Here is an 18,115-nt window from a genome sequence, read left to right as displayed (position 1 = left end):
TGTTGTGATCGATTAAGCATTGAAAGCTGTTAACTTGTTAAATAGGAATCTAATCAATGTTTCTATTTTGTATCTTAGGAAGTATTCTTTTGTACGAATTGCCTGGATTTCAAGACTAGTCATGAGAAGGCCTCATTCAAAATAAGGACAGTCTAGATATCTTTTAATCTGCGTTACTGTCATCATTATGATGCATGCTTCCAACTTCCTACTTTTGAAAGTAAGATCCGGGATTTGAGGGGGGGGGGGAATCACTAGAACAACTTATAAGCAGGGAATTTTCTTACTTTTTCGTGATATTATTAATGCTTGAAGCGTCAGGATGTTATATAATATACGTTGAGGTAGATAAACCTAGGGGTGACTCTATTTTATTGTTCATATTGATTGCATAAAAATAGTTCATGAGTTTATCAATTAAAGAAAATTGTTTAACAAAACGGTTTCTATAAAATTACCCCGAGGCGGTCGCCCCCTTTACCTCCCACCTCCCAGCATTACTGCTGCATGTAACGATAGACTTCAAATTGGTCCACCTTTATCCCTCAATAATATACACAAAAGGCAGAGTTACATTCATGTATCAGTAATAAAATCGACATAATCACCATTATAGGCATGTTTGGTTGGTAGGATAAATGCAACGCATTTGTTTCACTCTCAAGTTTCTTTTATCCAGCAATATTATAGTTTATATGCTAACCAACTTAGTAATTAGTCCTTCCCTCTGTTATTTTCTCTTCTTCTGCATGATTATCCCGATCTGCGATCTACACTCTCAGACTTTCTTAAATTCTGAACTAAAAATTGTTAGTTAAAACACCCCAATCTCGTTTCGCATGCACTGATGTTTAACCGACAATAAATTGACTGGTTTGAATTGGAACAAACTAAAACTAAAGGTTGGTTTAACAAATCAAGAGTGTATTCTTTCTAATATCGTGATAATCGTGTTCTGAGAAAAAATATACTGTCGCAGCATTTTATCTACACATAATTAATCGAATAAATCAAATACCAAATCAAATGATTTATTCAATATCCATTAATATCCACCACGGATATCCCATAATACTCTGATAAACGTCATAACATGGCTCTATCAACGGGTATCACATTGTTTCTTTAGTTCTTAACATAGTAAACGAAAAATCACACACACACTCACACAACCTGCACTCAGTGCATATATAGTTTTATACAGCCTGGTTCAATATGATATAATATAATCTTGTTTATTTTTTTCACAAATTGAAGAATGATTTAGCGAAAGTGAAAGAAACACTAAAGAGTAATGATCACATTTTAGATACCAGAAATTGCACACATATACAAAGTTGACAAATACATTTATCTCAAGACTTGATATAGTACTTTCTTGTATTGAAAATATGTGACTGATTTTCCCAATGTTGACGAATATAGCACTATTAATTAAAGGAGGTTTTTAATTGGCGATCTGGATATAAATTCATTATAAGAATGACTACAAGGCCTGTTGTTTGTCAGACATGACATACAGCACTGTATGTCATACACGAGCTGATGTTATTATCGAATTATTGTCATTTTTTTTTTACTCCAGCCACGTGATCAGGGGCCCTTGCTTCGGATAATTAGTATATAAACAACACAAGACTACTTCTTGAAAAAAAAATGATTTGAATATTGGATTTTGATGTTTATACATTGAGCTTATTTCAATGCATTGTGCAATAATAGGTAGTGCTATGTCTTCCGCTGCTTCCCTTTCTCTCCTGGGTAATCTCCCCTTCTATTCTCTCTCCTCCTCTGCACTTCTTGCCCCTCTTTCTCTCGTTTTCTATCTTTCTCCTCCTCTTTTTCTTTCTCTTCACACTGACACATTCTTTCACCTCTTGTGGGATAGGCGCGGGGGAGGAGATGGTGCCTCGTAGGAGTTTTCTTTTCTGTGTTGATATTATGCCTGTATAGTGCACTATTTCTTTATAATTGCCGTTCATATTTTTGCATGTCTTTCACTTATGTATTTTTAGATGTTGTCATGAAATGTATGTATGTAAATCCCAAAACAAATTTCCTTTATGGACCTGAATAAATTGAATTGAATTTAAATGCAAAAATCTTCCATTGGTTGACATGATCATGATATAACATCATGAGATGAAATCAATTGTTCTGAAGACATTCCAAGAAATTATACACAGTGAGAATTAAACCACGAAGAGGTCTCATTCGTGATTTTTATCTTTATTTTGAAATTCCGAAATGAATAAAAACCGAACAAAATCATGATTGGACTTACAAAAAAAATCTTTTTTTCTTTATTTACTTATAATTAACTGCCATGGATTATGTAAGTATTCATATACTCGTTATACCGTATTCACATACTCGGGTGAGGGTGCGTGTGCGTGTGTGTTTGAGTATTGTCAGACTTGTATCAATCAGATATGATTATTTACGTCTGTGACCGACCTTTATCGTCATCATCCGAAAGACGTGACCAGGGCTCGAACCTCTGCATCAATTTGTAACTTCCCCACATAGCTGCAGGCGCACGCCACAACGCCCAGTTATCCCTGATCGTTACATGACGATCAGAATGACCTGACAGAGCTATTAAAGGGCGAAGAGTTAGGAGCTTGAATGCTGATGACAATTTCATTAAATATGCAAACTGGAGCATGCGGAGCGCCAATCGTTTTCAATAGTAATAAACTTTGATTTGGGTTTAAAGGGAAGTTCATCCTGACAAAAAAAGTTTGATTGTAAAAATAGCAGAAAAATATTGGTCAAGGTTTGAAGAAAATCCATCTAAGATTCAAAAGTTATCAGAAATTTAATTTTCGGATTTGTGAGGTCATATGCGTGTACCTTCCTATGTTTCGTGAATTAAAAAAATAATGAAAATGGGTTTTCAGTACATGCAGTGTATATCACACCCACTCTTGAGAGAATCAAATTTTTGGTCATCATGCACCATTCAAAACTGGGTTTTTTTTATTTTATGTTACATAAAATATTCAATTCCGTTACATATTTCGTACACATAAATTCATACATAAATCAATTAATTATAAAAAAAAATATAAATATGTAAATATTGGGTTAAAGGAAGAAGGCGTATACCCTAAAAGCTGAGGCTTGTGGTGGGATACGCCTGTATACAAAAAACAATACAATAAATAATACAATCTAAAGGGTAGAGAAAAAGAATATTGGGCAGCAGCTCGTTTATGTCGTCATAAAAATTCTAATACTTTTTCTAATTATTTAATAAATTTTCCTCAAACTTTCATTAATATTTCTTTTGGGTTTTTTTTCATAATTTTTACAGCAAATTTTCGTCAGGTTGAACTTCCCCTTTAATAATTCGAGCTGTAAGGAAGTCATCTTACGAGATTACATTAGAAGACCCGCCAACCACGTAAACTCTGTTTTCCGCCAATACATGTCGCTTTGAATTAGAATCAATTGGTTATAAAAATAGAATTTAACGCCCATCAGTCGGATGCCTGCCAATAAACCTTTTTACATCTGGGTTTTGTCCAAATTAATAGGTCTATTCTATCCACTGAAGATTTGATGAAAGGCCAAGTCCTCCCTTGTAAGTAATTGAATGAATAATCAACCAGGAACACAAACATCAATTAATGTGAATTAAATGTAAATGAATCAAATGTAAAATAATATAAGTAGATAGGTGCACACTGCTGCTCCTCTCATCCTAGGTAAGGTAAACGGTATAACTGGCAGGAAAAATTCCTTTAAAAATGTCTGAAGGGCTGAGGGGGAAAATTAGTGTAACTTTCCAAGTCCTTTATCATAAGTGCATATATGTCTTTCTGTGATAATGCGGTACGTCATGCTACACGAGAATTGTTAATTATCATCATCGTTATCGTATCATTCAGGTTTTTTTTAATATGATTTCGCCATTTTTACAGAGGATAGATATTGTATATTATATTCAGGCCTCATCCATCGTTTTTTCTGTTATTATAAAACATACATAATGTGTTTTAAATTACTTCTAATACGGTAAAACTTAACTTGATACATAGCGATTAATATACGCAAAACATGATATGTTTCCCAATTAAAAAAAATAATGAAGAGAAATCGAAGAGTATTACAGAAAGAAAGAAAGAAAGAAAGAAAGAAAGAAAGAAAGAAAGAAAGAAAGAAAAAAAGAAAGAAAGAAAGAAACGAAGGAAGGAAGGAAGGAAGGAAAAGAAAGAAAGAAAGAAAGAAAGAAAGAAAGGAAGGAATGAAAAGAAAGAAAGGAGAGTAAAAATAAAATGAAACAAATATTCGACAAAAAAAAAATGAAGAGAAATTGAAGAGTATTACAGAAAGAAAGAAAGAAAGAACGAAAACGAAAGAACAAAGAAAGAAAGAAAGGAAAGAAGAAAGAAAGAAAGAAAGGAAGAAAGAAAGAAAGAAAGAAAGAAAGAAAGAAGGAAGGAAGGAAGGAAGGAAGGAAGAAAGGAAGGAGGAAGGAAGGAAGGAAAAGAAAGAAAGAAAGAAAGAAGAAAAAGAAAGAAAGAAAGGAAGGAAGGAAGGAGGAAGGAAGGAAAAGAAAGAAAGAGAGAAAGAAAAAAGGAAAAAAAGAAAGAAAGAAAGAAAGAAAAGAGAGTAAAAATAAATTGACACAAATATTCTACAAAATAAACCACATTTCTCATCTATCCTTCACTAATACGTATCACATTCGGCCTTGTTCAAATCCTTTCATTATTTCCATAAATAATTACATCTGCTACAGGAAATCGCTATCAGGTGACTGTAATTATTACATTATATTAATTTCAATTCCTGTTTAACAATTACAGTCATCGGCTATGACTCAATGACAATTGTTTGATCTGATCTATAAGTACAATGTTTAGAGGAATGAAAGCGTTGCCTTTGTCTGATGGTTTCGTTTTCTTCTGTCTGTACTTGATTTGATTCTATAATGAAACAGAATAAAGTTATGATGCATTTTTGCTTTCAGTACATAATAAACTGGAAGTAACGACATTTAAGATTCGTTAAAACATATGACAGCAGCTTGAAAGCTGAATTGACAGATGTTTCACAAAACAAAATACACATCTAAACCAAAATTGAAACAAGTAAAACAAATCTTGCAAACAATTATTGCATTCATACAGAAATTCAAATAGAAGGGTATTATTGTCATTATGATATTAGTTTTAGATATCAAACTAAACAGGCTCCAGCTTTTGCTCAATACAGACATATAGGCCTACAGACACCAAACTTATACCTTGGATTATTATGCTACTAACATAATGCCAATGAGTGCTCTTTTTTATTGTGTAATACATATATTATGTTATGGGAGCCACGTGTACATTTCTTGGTAATTTATCTGTAGTTTATTCGTTATTATATTTGATTTGTATTTGTAGATATATATATGATGTAAATACTTTTTTTATTTGTTAAAGCTATACCGGTATATAATGCTGGAAATGGAAAAATAAACTTGAGCTTGTTTGCAGCATGATAATCCGAGTTAAGTTTGGTGGAGGTACACTCTTAATATAGGATATTTATATTGCGCACATTTCCACCTTGTTAGGTGCTCAAGGCGCTCCTATATTACCCGGCTAAGCTAGGCGTTCATAGCGCACACAGCTTCTTAAGGAATTACTTCCTACCGGTACCCATTTACCTCACCTGGGTCGAGTGCAGCACATCGTGGATCAATTTCTTGCTGAAGGAATTAACGCCATGGCTGGGATTCGAACCCACGACCCTCTGTTTCAAAGTCCGAAGACTAATCCACTGGGCCACACGCTCCACTCTTAAAAAGGATTGGTCAAAATGACCAATCTGTTGGTTAATATGTGTCCGACCGATAAAATCGGTCAATATCAACCCAAATTTTGGTCGATTTGAACCAATAATTTGGTTGCTTTTGACCAATTTTATCGGTCGGACACATATTAACCAACAGATTGGTCATTTTGACCAATCCTTTTTTAGAGTGTATGTCCCGATTTTATTCATGAAAGTTTGGTAAATGGAACCCAGAACTGTTCATATGTGAGTTCAGGCGCCTTAAACCACTCGACCATAGATTCTCCTCCCTCCTGTTTTTTAATTCTCGATTACATACACACCCTCTCACGCACACATACCCTCTTACGCACACACATATTCTCATATTTTATTAGAGATTCTATCCAGAATCGATTACATAAACTCAGGTAAATAATTGCAACCGAATTTAGACATCTTCACATACATAATACACACGCACACCCCACCTACCCCCACACACCTCCTTAACTATCCACACATACACACACAGAGGGACACTACACCAACCCCACACTCACATCCTTTAAAATTCTCACATACATCTACACACACACACCTCCTCGCACACCCTACGCTCACTACAACTACGCTCACTCACAGGGACATCTTACACCAACCCCACACCCTCAACTATTTTCACATACACTGTAAAAACTGTGGTGTTAAAACTGACACCAATTTGTGTTAATAGAGGACCACACTCTGAGGTGTTAAAATTACACCCTAAAGATTGAACATAACACCAAAGAGTGTAAATGTAACAACCAAAGGTATTGTAATAACACCTATAGGTGTAAAACTAACACCATCAATTTAACACCGGTGTAAAATAACTGGCGTGGTCCTCTATGTTCACCGGTTAACACTGATTGTTTGCTGTGTACTCTACATAAATCCACACACGCTAGAGAGTATCAAGTAATAATGCAACAGAATGAGTACCTTGCTCGAAGTATGTACAATAACTTTATTTGACATACGAAAGGCATATTACATTTACAGAAAAATAAAACATTTGACAATATATCTTGATTACATAATATGTGAATAGTTTATTAACAAGGTATTTTCAACGAACGTAGAGGAGTGCTGTGTGTTGCTGCCCTCTACGTTCGTTGGTATGTATAATCCACTGATCTCTATAGAGATCAGTGGTATAATCACACAACATGGATATAGTCATACAAAATAACCGACCCTAATAACTATTTAGTCCAATATTACCACTTCGTCTAATCACCAGTTCGCCTATGTCCATTTCGTCTCATAACCAGTTGATTTAATACCCATTTCATTTTCATTCATTTCGCCCAATAAAGAATTAGTCCAATTAGACAAAAGTGAACTAAATTGGCATTGGACCAACTAACTGGATTTTAGACGAAATGGTGAGTGGGAGACCATGTGGATATTGCACGAATAGATGGTAGACCAAATGATAGAAGACGCTTTGGTAATTGGATGAATTGGCACTAGACCAACTGAAAATAAGCATATTTCTTCAATGTGACTAGTGCATATATCTATTGTCGAATAAATGTGGCAGCTTTCATATCATTCAGATATATTCAAATATATTTATACAACATGTACAAGGTGGATGATTCATATAAAGCTGTTAATAAGTTACGAATGACTATATTGCACGGCTAGTGACAATTTCTTACGCTGTATGCATGGCGGCGGAAGCCAAAAATTTTAGGAGGGGGACAACCCAAGAAAAAAAATTTGACAAGCAAAAAAAAAAAAAAATTTAGGGGAGACGCGTAGGAAAATAAATTGACAACAAAAAAAAAAAAAAAAAAAAAAAAAAGGTCATCAACTACAAATTTAGGGGGGGACCGTCCCCCCTTCCTGAAATTTAGGGGGGGACACGTCCCCCCGCTTCCGCAGCCTATGGCTGTATGTAATATCCCTGTGTTTTTGTTCCAAAAACATATTCCAGTCTTGGCACCCATCGTATCACTTGATCTATTCAAATTTAAATAACATGGATGCTTGATGGACTTTCTATTAAAATTCGTGCCATATGAATACATTCTTTCCTTTGATTGACAAGTTACCATGGTTACTTGTCTTTAGAGAGCAAAAAAATGTTATTGCTTCAATAAAGAATCCATTAAGTGCATACTCTTCTGATGAGTTACCGATTTGAATTTAAATAGATTTTTTTCGAAGTATACATTTTCATTTTTTAATAAAAGACGTTATTCCAAAAAGGAATACCGGTGAAAGAATAATTTTCAGCTGACAAAAAATATCAACCAAATACAGAATATTACTGTTACTATCTAACTACTAATCATTATCATCATCTACCATTATTAATCCTATTGACGTGAAGAGAGAGCGAGGCGACCGAGCTGATTGGGAGAGCAAGTTTCAATTTTCAAAATAAATTTCAGGTGTCAGTAAGGTGGCAAATAGGGAGGGACAAGCCCCCACCCCCCCTCCCTGCTTCGCATGAATATGTCATAATTTCAGTTTTGCTTATCATACCGTTAACTTAATTATATTCAATTGAATATAATCCTCATCTTGGTGAATACTAATAACTTGATTTTTGTATTTTAAAAATAGTTCGCGTAATATTAGTGTAATCAATTGTATCGTTATATAACATTCGACTTTTGTTTGTTTGTTATTGATAAAAAGGGAGAACATATCATCATTGAAAATCTACACTTTAAACATACAACAAAATGCAGCAAATAAAGATTACATTAGGATACATTATTTTCAGTATCAAATCTCACGTCAGCCTCTATTAATGGAGATAAAATTTCTACATTAATTAGGCCTTAGTTAAGAATGAAAGAATGGTAGATTTAGTCGCATCTTCCATGTACATATCAAATTCTTGTCATAACTGTGGGATATGCATGCATTGCGGGTGAGAGTCTTTTGCCCTTGAGTCCCAGTTCGGCTGTTCGAGTCCAAGTGCGAGTCCCGCAAATACGAGTCCAAGACCGAGTCCTAGAAAATGGGACTCGAGTCCTACAAAACTGCCTTTTTACTGTCCATCTAAGTGTGTTACGTATTAAGCAGCTCTCCCCGATTAACGCAAGTTGCGGAATGAACAATGCGTCCATGTTGCTAACTTCAATGGCCCGAATTCTCGAAGGGTGGCTAACTTAACCCGGGCTAACACTGCCGAGCTTAGAGATATGCAAAATTTAGCCCGGTGGGCTACATGACGTCAAATAACGCGATTTAGCCTATGGGCTAAGTTAGCCACCTTTTGAGAATTCAGGCCATAGGGGGTAGGGTGCAAGAGATTTCAAGTTCGATTTTGAAGGCTGATGTTTGGAATGAGAAATGTTAGGCCTACAGACTGGTCCTGCTAGGAAGATTAAAATAAGTCGGAACACAAACTTCTGTTAAGGATGGCGGTGATGACGCATCACATCACTTTATTTCCAGCAATCACACGTCAATTGGTTTCATTTCATAACTCCATGTTCACTTTCCATTTTTCAAAAAAATATGTTATCGGTGCTAGGTTAGGCAACCTACTCGTACTCTCTACACCGACTCACTCAAATCATGCTTCAAATCACCAACGGTGACCAGAGTGCTTTCTGGGAGAGCATTTCACGAAATGACTTGTCAGACGTTTTATCCGACAGTTACCATAGGAACTGGACTTCTGAGCCAATCAAAATCAAGGATCGTTTTCAGATCTGACAACTTGTCCAAAGAAAAATGGAGATGAAACGCCCCCAGGGCTCAGTAACACAAAGATTAGCGATCAATCGCTAAATGAACTGACCAACCAATATCAATGTTATAGGCGCATTTGGTTTAAAATACTGACCAGGGAACAATCATTGCGGTTCTTTCATATTAGCACTTCATCGCAAACCTTTGTGTTACAGAGCCCAGGTGTTTGATTCAATCTTTTCTTCATAATCTAACCGAGTAAAACAGTTCTGAGGCCCGTCTTACAAAGAGCTACGACTGATCCAAACTTGTAGCTATGGAAAGCCAGCAATGCCAATGTCTAGAATGCACACATCCGTTCATTTTTTTGGTTGTTGTTCTAAATGCGCTGTCACATGTATTACTGTCTCGACAGATCGGTGTCCGTCTTTACTTCAAAGGGATTTTGTGTACATTTCCTGTCAGACGATTTCTTTTATTGATGGATTTCCATAGTTCAGATTGATCAGGGTCCCGTTTCATAAAACTTGCTATGATAGCAAATTTGTAATAACAGTTAAAAGCTACTGAAATCCTTCAATGTGATTGGTCGATATAGTACTTTTGTTACTATAACAAATCTTTATGAAACAGGACCCAGATATATCTCGGGTCTTTGTAAGATGGGGTCCAGGAGGACTACAGTTGTTTTATGGGAAGGCCATGAATGGATTGACGTTATTCCGTTGTGGTCCTCTTCGGTTGTAAGCCATGGGTCCACTGTAAGCGGGACGTGCACGTTTCCTTTCTTCAGCCGTAACCTCCCTCATGAAGCCAAACTTACCAGGATTGGACAACGGCATCGGCCGGGCTTCCTGCTGGAACAGAACTTGAGGAGCCATCGTTGGAGGAGGATTGGTTACATAGGGCGAAAACGTGGTGGTATTGCTACTAGCTGTCGTGTTCGGAGTCGCTGTCGTGTTGGTATCAACGAACGTCGTATTGACTTCTGTCAAGGTCACGGAGTACTCGCAGATGAATGGAAGAGGCTCTTCTTGCATCTCTGTGACCAGGTAATCCGAGCACTCAAGACCGTATCCGTATTGTAGCGTGGTCTGCGCCGTGATGACCTCGCTCATGAACATGACTGCAGCGCCCTCTGCGAGGATCAAGGGTTCTCCGTAGAAAGGCTCCCATGGCTGGTAATATGCTGGGTCACCATTTACCCATTCCCATGCCAAAGTTGTAGCGTTATAGAAGAGACCAACCCAGGTCTCGATGGGCTCTAAACCGTAGAACATATCGAATAGGTAAGCGTGTTCGACGGCGTCGTTGATGACGACAAGATGAGCATCAGGGTGCAAGCTCTTACAGTACGTGTTAGCTTGCATGAATGGCATACCTTCAAGACGTATCCTCACTCCTGTAGATGTGAAGCTTTGTCCTCCTGTTAATCTGTCAGAACAAACATGGGAAATTTTAAGAAATATTAATTACTAAACAATAAAAAAAAATCCTTTCCAAGGCAAACGGTTGAATAAAACTATTACAGACGGCCGCTCAAACCAGCAGCACATTTATAAGGACTTTCAACTTGGGTAACTTTGTCATTATGGTAACAGGGCTCAGCAGTCATTCACAGTCAATCCTTATATGGTTGTTACAACTATGACAACATTTCAACAGTTGTGACTCTTTTAGAAAAGGGTCCCTGACTTTTTTCTTTTACAATATTCAAAAGAATAAAAATGCCTTTTATGTCAACCTAGGTGGGAGCGGTGGGGTCCATATAAGAAGCTTCGAAAATTATCTCTTCTTAAAGGACAAGTCCACCCCAACAAAAACTTGATTTCAATAAAAAGAGAAAAATTCAACAAGCATAACATTGAAAATTTCATCAAAATCGGATGTGAAATACGAAAGTCATGACATTTTAAAGTTTCGCTTCATTTCACTAAACTGTTATATGCACATCTCGGTCGGTATGCAAATGAGGGAACTGATGACATCACTCACTCACTATTTCTTTTGTATTTTATTATATGAAATGTGAAATATTTTGATTTTCTCGTCATTGTCATGTGAAATGAAGTTTCATTCCTCACTGAACACGTGGAATTCCATTATATTAACATTTTGTGTTTCAGGCAAGGAGGACCTAATCATCAAATTCGTAAAAACTTGGAATATTGTATAATTCAAACAATAAAAAACAAAAGAAATAGTGAGTGACATCATCGACTCTCTCATTTGGATATAACTGACTCGTTCATATAACTATTTTGTTAAAAATAAGCAAAACTTTGAGATGTCATAACTTTATTATTTTACATCCGATTTTGATGAAATTTTCAGCATTGTGCTTGTCTGATTCTTCTCTATTGATTCAAATCAACATTTTTCTGAGGTGGACTTGACCTTTAAACTTGTTTTTTGTAATCAAATTCTATATTACTGGGGAAAAAAATATTGTATGTGACCCAACTGAAACACTGACATCCACGGAACTATACGTTTCGGGATTACTCAACCATAAAATCATAATCCGCTTCATAGCACTTAGACCTATATGTTTGTGTACTTTAGGTGTGTGTTTGAATTGCATGGCATCTCAATAACTTCAATTTCTTTTTATCGTAAGCGATTATTTATGTATCCTTATTCTGCGTAATATACTATACTTGTTATTTTTTTTGGTATTGTCGTGCCTTCAAGCACACGTTGCTTTGCATTAGTCTTTCTTCTGCAATTATTTAATACTGAAAGGACAGTAATTAATGAGAAGTGTACCCGGGATCGGTCAAATCATGGTCAAAAGGAACTGATAGTCCTTCGAATTTTTACAATCACGGCATTATTCGTGTCGTCAATGACCGGTAACTCCCTCTCAAAAGAATTAAATTACAAGCTTCTCACCACCACGTTTCTGTTTTCTGTTCTATTTTAGGAGTGAGACGAAAACGAATGTCTTATGATACTAGTGAATAGAATGGTTATGATACCTTTTGCAGAATGTACGTTCATGTACCCCAGATTATAATTTATTTTTCTACTTTTCTTTCTACTTCTATATATCATGTTTAGTTTTTTTCACTTTTTTCCTCCTCTTTTCGGATCTATCCTTTCCTCCTTTACCTCCTCCTTCTTCCTTTTCATAATAACCATTTTTTCCTTGCACATGGATTAAACGGAGCAGAGTTCTAACATTACCAAAGTTTTATATTTATTGTGACATCCAACATACTAATGATATATTTTTTAAACACTTGTAAGCGGAATTTTGTTTTCGGATTGAATGACATGCATCCTTTAAAAAATATAGGCCTACTTTAGTTTTAAAACAATCTATTAATAATTCACTTTTGGCTCCATTCGTTTTAATCTAATAACCTAATTTTAGTTGCACCTTGCCAAAATCGTTCAGCCAATTACTCTTAATCGCCTGAATCCGAATTAAGTTTTTATTTTTAATATCTATTTGTCTTATCACGTAAATTATCAATTAACCCGTTGACAACTTAATTTTGTGATTCAATAGACTTTGTACAGACATCACCTGGTTCCAGATGGCAATTGATTAATATGATTGCTCGATTCATCTAATCATCCATAACTGTCTTCACACGAAATCAAGTCTCGTGATTATTTTATAAAATATGATTTTTCTTCTTGTTATTTAAAAAAAAATCACTGATTTGTCAACATTATGATAATTATATATACAGCCTCTACAGTTTACCACCGCTCGAGAATCAGGACACGGGGTAATAAAAGAATTTAATGAAGTTGGATATCATATTCAGGACACTAGCGTAAAAAGGGGGAGAGTGTCCCCAACATAATTTGGGAAGTACTACCGAGTACCGAAGATGTTGGTGACCGTTTTGTTTCTTTTTTGTTCAATTGCGTATTTGTTGGCGAGGTTTGCTAGATGCGCCACTGATGCACTATTAAAAAAAATATACAGATAATATATTATTTATATCAGACTTAATCTTAGCCTCATGCAATGTCCATTGATAATGTATGAGGTAGTGGGGTCATTCATCAAGCTATTGCTTCAAACTACTTCAAATTACTACTTTGAGGAGTCATGCATATATATATTATATCAATTAATTTTAGATAATTGAATGTTAAAAAAACCGTGATTTTACAGAAAAAAAGAAGATTTTGCATAAAGCAATAACAGAATCAGTTTGTAAATTCATAAAACATGAATTTTTCTGCAATTTAACAGAAGAGCTCTGTTTAAAAAGGGGAAAATGGAGTTTTATTGAAGGAAATTTGTAAGTTTCCATACACCAAATACCAATTTCCTGTAAGATTACGCAATCTGGTAAGATTACAGGTGTTCTCAAGCCACTCTGCTGCAGGAACTTCTTTTATTTAAAGGATAAATTATCTAACAGTGTGGTTTACATTTTTTTTTGCATATCATTGCATTCAGAAGTACATATCCCATATCCATTTCATTAATTCTATACCCTGATTATAGGCCTATATCAGTTTTCTTAAGACAGGTTCTTCTACAAAAAGGGGGGCTATGTAGTTGCTAGGGAGTTTGTTCATAACACGCATGCTATTGCTATATGTACTTCAAAAGTGCTATAATTTCTTATATCGTTTGCATTATTCTTCAAGTTTATGAAAGTGCAAGAAAAATCAGAAAAATTGAAATGAGAGAAGCAAAATGCTGATCACAAACGTCAATACTACTTTTTAAAAATAAATTTGCAAAATAGAAAAAGCATAGATTTTTTAAAAGAATAATTTATATTTTTTACGCGGGTGCAGGACTTTCTTTCTGGTTTATAGTTCTGAAAAGAACTGTTTTCTCGACGAAAAAACAAACAGTCCTTTTCAGGACTAACCTACATAGTGTAACCGCAAAACTCAATTTTTTTAATTAATATTGTGTAACATGATGGTAACAGTTGGTGAAAAATTATTTTGTAGTATCTAAAAGTATCTAAAACATGTTCGTTTGGTGATAGTGCCTTTCAGTTAGCAGCACCTGTACTGTGGAATAAGCTGCCTAATAATCTGAGGGCCATCACATGTACTTCCACCTTTCTTAAATCTTTAAAAATGTACTTGTTCTCATGTTAGATTATTTGGTTTAGGATAGGTATGTTGCAATGTTTTGTTAATCTTTCATTTAGTATTTATGTATTTTATTCTAAGTATACCTGTATTAGACTTAATTACCTCCTTTGTAAAGCGCATAGAGATTCTGCAGAATATTATGCGCTATATAAGCATCTTTTATTATTATTATTATTATTATTATTATTAAGCAATAATACACCAAGACGAAACAGCATCTCAATTGAAAAATGTGATAATTGAACTAAAAATATACTCTCATTGGCAGATCTTCGTGTTATGAGAATAAATTTATTGAGATTTGCAAAATGTTAAATTTAAAATGTGAACACGAATATTAGTCGGAAAAAAATTTGATTGACAGGTATGTTTTGTTCGTAATTAATTCGTGGCATTTGGTAAAATCTAATTTATAAATGATAACAATAATAAGGGCATTTTATTTTTACATATATAGCGGATTTTAGACATTTTATAGGTACTCTCAATGCGCCTTAAACATACGTAATAAGAACAAAAATAAGATGATAAATTATGAATTAGAACAGTGGAATAGGTTGTTATTATACTTTAAAAGCAGCATTAATCAATTACGTTATGGCGGCTAAACCGTACGGAATTATCTAATTAAAATCTTTATGAAAGAGATTGCTTTATATTATGAGCCTTAAGCTGGGTTTCGAAATTTACACAACATTAATTGTTTATACAACAAAGTTGTATGTCCACTCTTTAACCAATATTGGATTTAAACCATTTCATGTAGGGGACCTTGATGATCCCTATAAAAAGTAGGCCTACAGAATCCAGTAATCGAGGGGTTAATGTAAAATTCTTACCTGTAACAGCTGCCATTGTTATATACAAAATATGGTTCGCATAAAGGTTGTGTTTGTCCGCTGACCATTAAAGATGAAAGGGCCAGAAGGCCAATCGTTATCAACCACTTCATAATACAATGCAATATTTTAGTAGAACACAGAAAAACACTCAATATCAATCCTTATTGCAGCTCCTTGCAGCAACACTAGACCTTAACAAGAAGCGGAGAAGAATAATATCCTACTTTCAACAAGTCAAATGTAACTGGAGAATACTCGGTACGGCGGGTGGAGTCTCAAATTTATAGCGTCTCGTTTGGGGATCCCCCTCTCGCCCGGCTTTAGTTACCCCCGTTCAACGGCTTAACTAGGCTTCCGCTTCTGCGCACCGCGTATTAAAGTTCGATGGTGAAATTGGATTGTAGTAAAAACGGAAATGACGTCACAAGTAGAAAGTATTGCTGACTAGTGCTTGAGCAACCCCCTTGATCTTCGTCATGATTATATTTCCTCCCTAAGAAAGTAGAACATCGAAGTAGAAAAAAAAACATTTAATTCGAATGAATACGGTCATTTTTTTATGTCGAGGCGAAGACATACTTTGAAAATAATTAAATCTTGAATAAATATTTTTGTCAGAAGGAACGCTGAATATGTATTTATGGCCTCATATTGGCACGCTTATCTTCAAAAGGAAAAGAGGCCTTCAAAAGACCATGTGCCCCTCCTAAAATAATGTTCTGTTTTGTTTTTATTTGCAGTCAAAACATTGAGGGTAAGACTTAATAAAAAGTGCCAACGAATGTTTTCATATCAACATCTTGCGTGTAAGGGAATGTTATATACCTTTTTATAATCATAATCATTATTCAACCATCCTTTTTATATGAATTTATTTCATTTTACAAGAGCTGTTACCAACTTTAACTTACATGAATATTAACACTCCTTCATCCAATAACAGTCATTGATCTCTCCTCTCCCGCCCTACATCCATACCATTCAGGGCATCGTTGCATGAGAGTTACCATTATGGTATCATTACCATGCAATGGTATGAAATTACCATGGTAACGATGACCAACAGCCAATCAAAATCAAGGATTCCATGAAAGTTACCATTGCATGGTAAAGTTAACATAATGGTAACTCTTATGCAACAGGGCACGAAACTATTTTGAACCTATACTGTGTACCAACTGTTTGTTAAAAATTCCAATAGTGTGCAATTTTGTTTAACCAACAGTTAATCACCGATTAGTTTAAGAAATGAGTGTGTGACTGTTTGGGGTGATTGGGGTACACATATCAAAGAGTGGTCAAAAGGAAATTGATCTTGACCGGTTAGACTAATATAAGATGTGTCATGAGGCCAAAGAATCGAGTGGGGGAGGCCTGGGGTAGAGTTGTATAATAATAATAATAATAAGGCATTTAGGAACGCTATACATAGTACACTATATCATAGCGTTTACACTGTAGATCAATTTACAAATACTTAAAAAGCTACATCTATCCTGGATACAAGTACGTTTTCAACTGTTTCTTAAATCTATGAAGAGAAGTTTCAGATCTTAATGTCATGGGAAGCTTGTTCCATTCTTTTGCCGCAGCAACAGTAAAACTACGTTCACCAGCCTTACTCCGGGTTGTCTGATGGGTTAGTCGAAGATGATCACCTGGCTTTCTTAACGATCTATGATTTCTTCTGTTTGAAATGTTAAATCAACACAAGTTTTTGAAAAATAAATAAAAAACAGTGGAGTAATGAGCCAAATAAAAAAAGAAACTTTTGGGGGCCTTGCAGACATGACGCATGGAGCAAAGCAACTAAAAAGCTGCGAGCGAGCAGAGCGAACAAGTAAAGTTTTTACCTTTTAAATATAAATTACAATTTTCTTGATAGAGTTTTACATAACATTTAGAATCTAATATTTCGTTTTTCGTTCCTCCCTTTCCTTTTTTTCTTGGTCGAGTTTTTTTTTGGGGGGGGGGGGGTTAATGGCCTCTGTGCGCCGGCGATATTAAATAGTCATTGATTAGCAATATTGTAAGTTTGAATTTAAAGTAATGCTCTTCCACGGAGATCCCCCCCCTGATATGCTCTTACGTAACATTATTCTTGTTTTGCATCATTGCGTCAACTTTATTTAAAATGTACCATCTGTTAGAAGACGATGACAGTACTTGGAAGTCTTTATTAGTTCATGATCAAACATTGGGTCAACAGCCTTGGATTTGAATCATACCATAGTATGTCAATGTTTAACCAAATATGGCCATAGTGTGACTTGTCATCGCACACGTCATAATCATAAAGAAGTTTGTTCATTAGGTTTATAAAGGTTCCTCATTTTAAGCTTGCGGACGATGAGGGGTCCACATTATACAAGCTTTGCTTTTCAGTGGACCCCTCAATTCTTATGAATTATCATTGCATTGATTTAATTATATTTAATGATATTGATTATGTTGATTTAACTTGACATGTATGTTAATTTAAATTCCTTTGAAATATGTATTTTTTTTCCAATATTGAATTTTGTTCATGCTATTGTTTATTTAAATTGAATCAATCTATCTTGTACTTATTTGTATCATTTTGAAGAATGAAAATAAATTTGAATTGAATTGAATTGATGCGAGAGGGGACAGGGGCGGCTGATCTATATTTTCTTTGTAAAACAGATGCAAATCAAGAGGGAAGAGGGAAGAAAAATAAG

At 35.1% G+C, this 18,115-nt stretch overlaps 1 protein-coding gene across 1 annotated transcript; it reads right to left on the bottom strand.

Moving 5' to 3' along the window:
- Positions 1-9,666: 9,666 nt before the first annotated feature.
- LOC121406083 (30 kDa spicule matrix protein-like) lies at positions 9,667-15,705 on the bottom strand. Its single transcript, XM_041597092.1, has 2 exons — positions 15,411-15,705; positions 9,667-10,917 (listed from the first exon to the last, which is right to left on the bottom strand). The coding sequence occupies exons 1-2, from the start codon at positions 15,521-15,523 to the stop codon at positions 10,173-10,175; spliced, it is 858 nt and encodes a 285-aa protein (XP_041453026.1). The 5' UTR covers positions 15,524-15,705; the 3' UTR covers positions 9,667-10,172.
- Positions 15,706-18,115: the final 2,410 nt, after the last annotated feature.

Source organism: Lytechinus variegatus, chromosome 19 (assembly GCF_018143015.1).
Source record: "Lytechinus variegatus isolate NC3 chromosome 19, Lvar_3.0, whole genome shotgun sequence".
NCBI lineage: Eukaryota > Metazoa > Echinodermata > Echinoidea > Temnopleuroida > Toxopneustidae > Lytechinus > Lytechinus variegatus.
The sequence above is the reverse complement of the archived record's forward strand: the minus strand, read 5'-3'. Positions and strand labels throughout refer to the sequence as shown.

What these genes read in the sequence shown, in the direction of transcription:
- LOC121406083 (XM_041597092.1), bottom strand. Translation starts at nt 15,523, where the DNA reads ATGAAGTGGTTGATAACGATTGGCCTTCTGGCCCTTTCATCTTTAATG. An exon ending in AACAATGGCAGCTGTTACAG is followed by an intron (nt 10,918 to 15,410) that starts GTAAGAATTTTA and finishes TTGTTCTGACAG; the next exon opens with ATTAACAGGAGGACAAAGCT.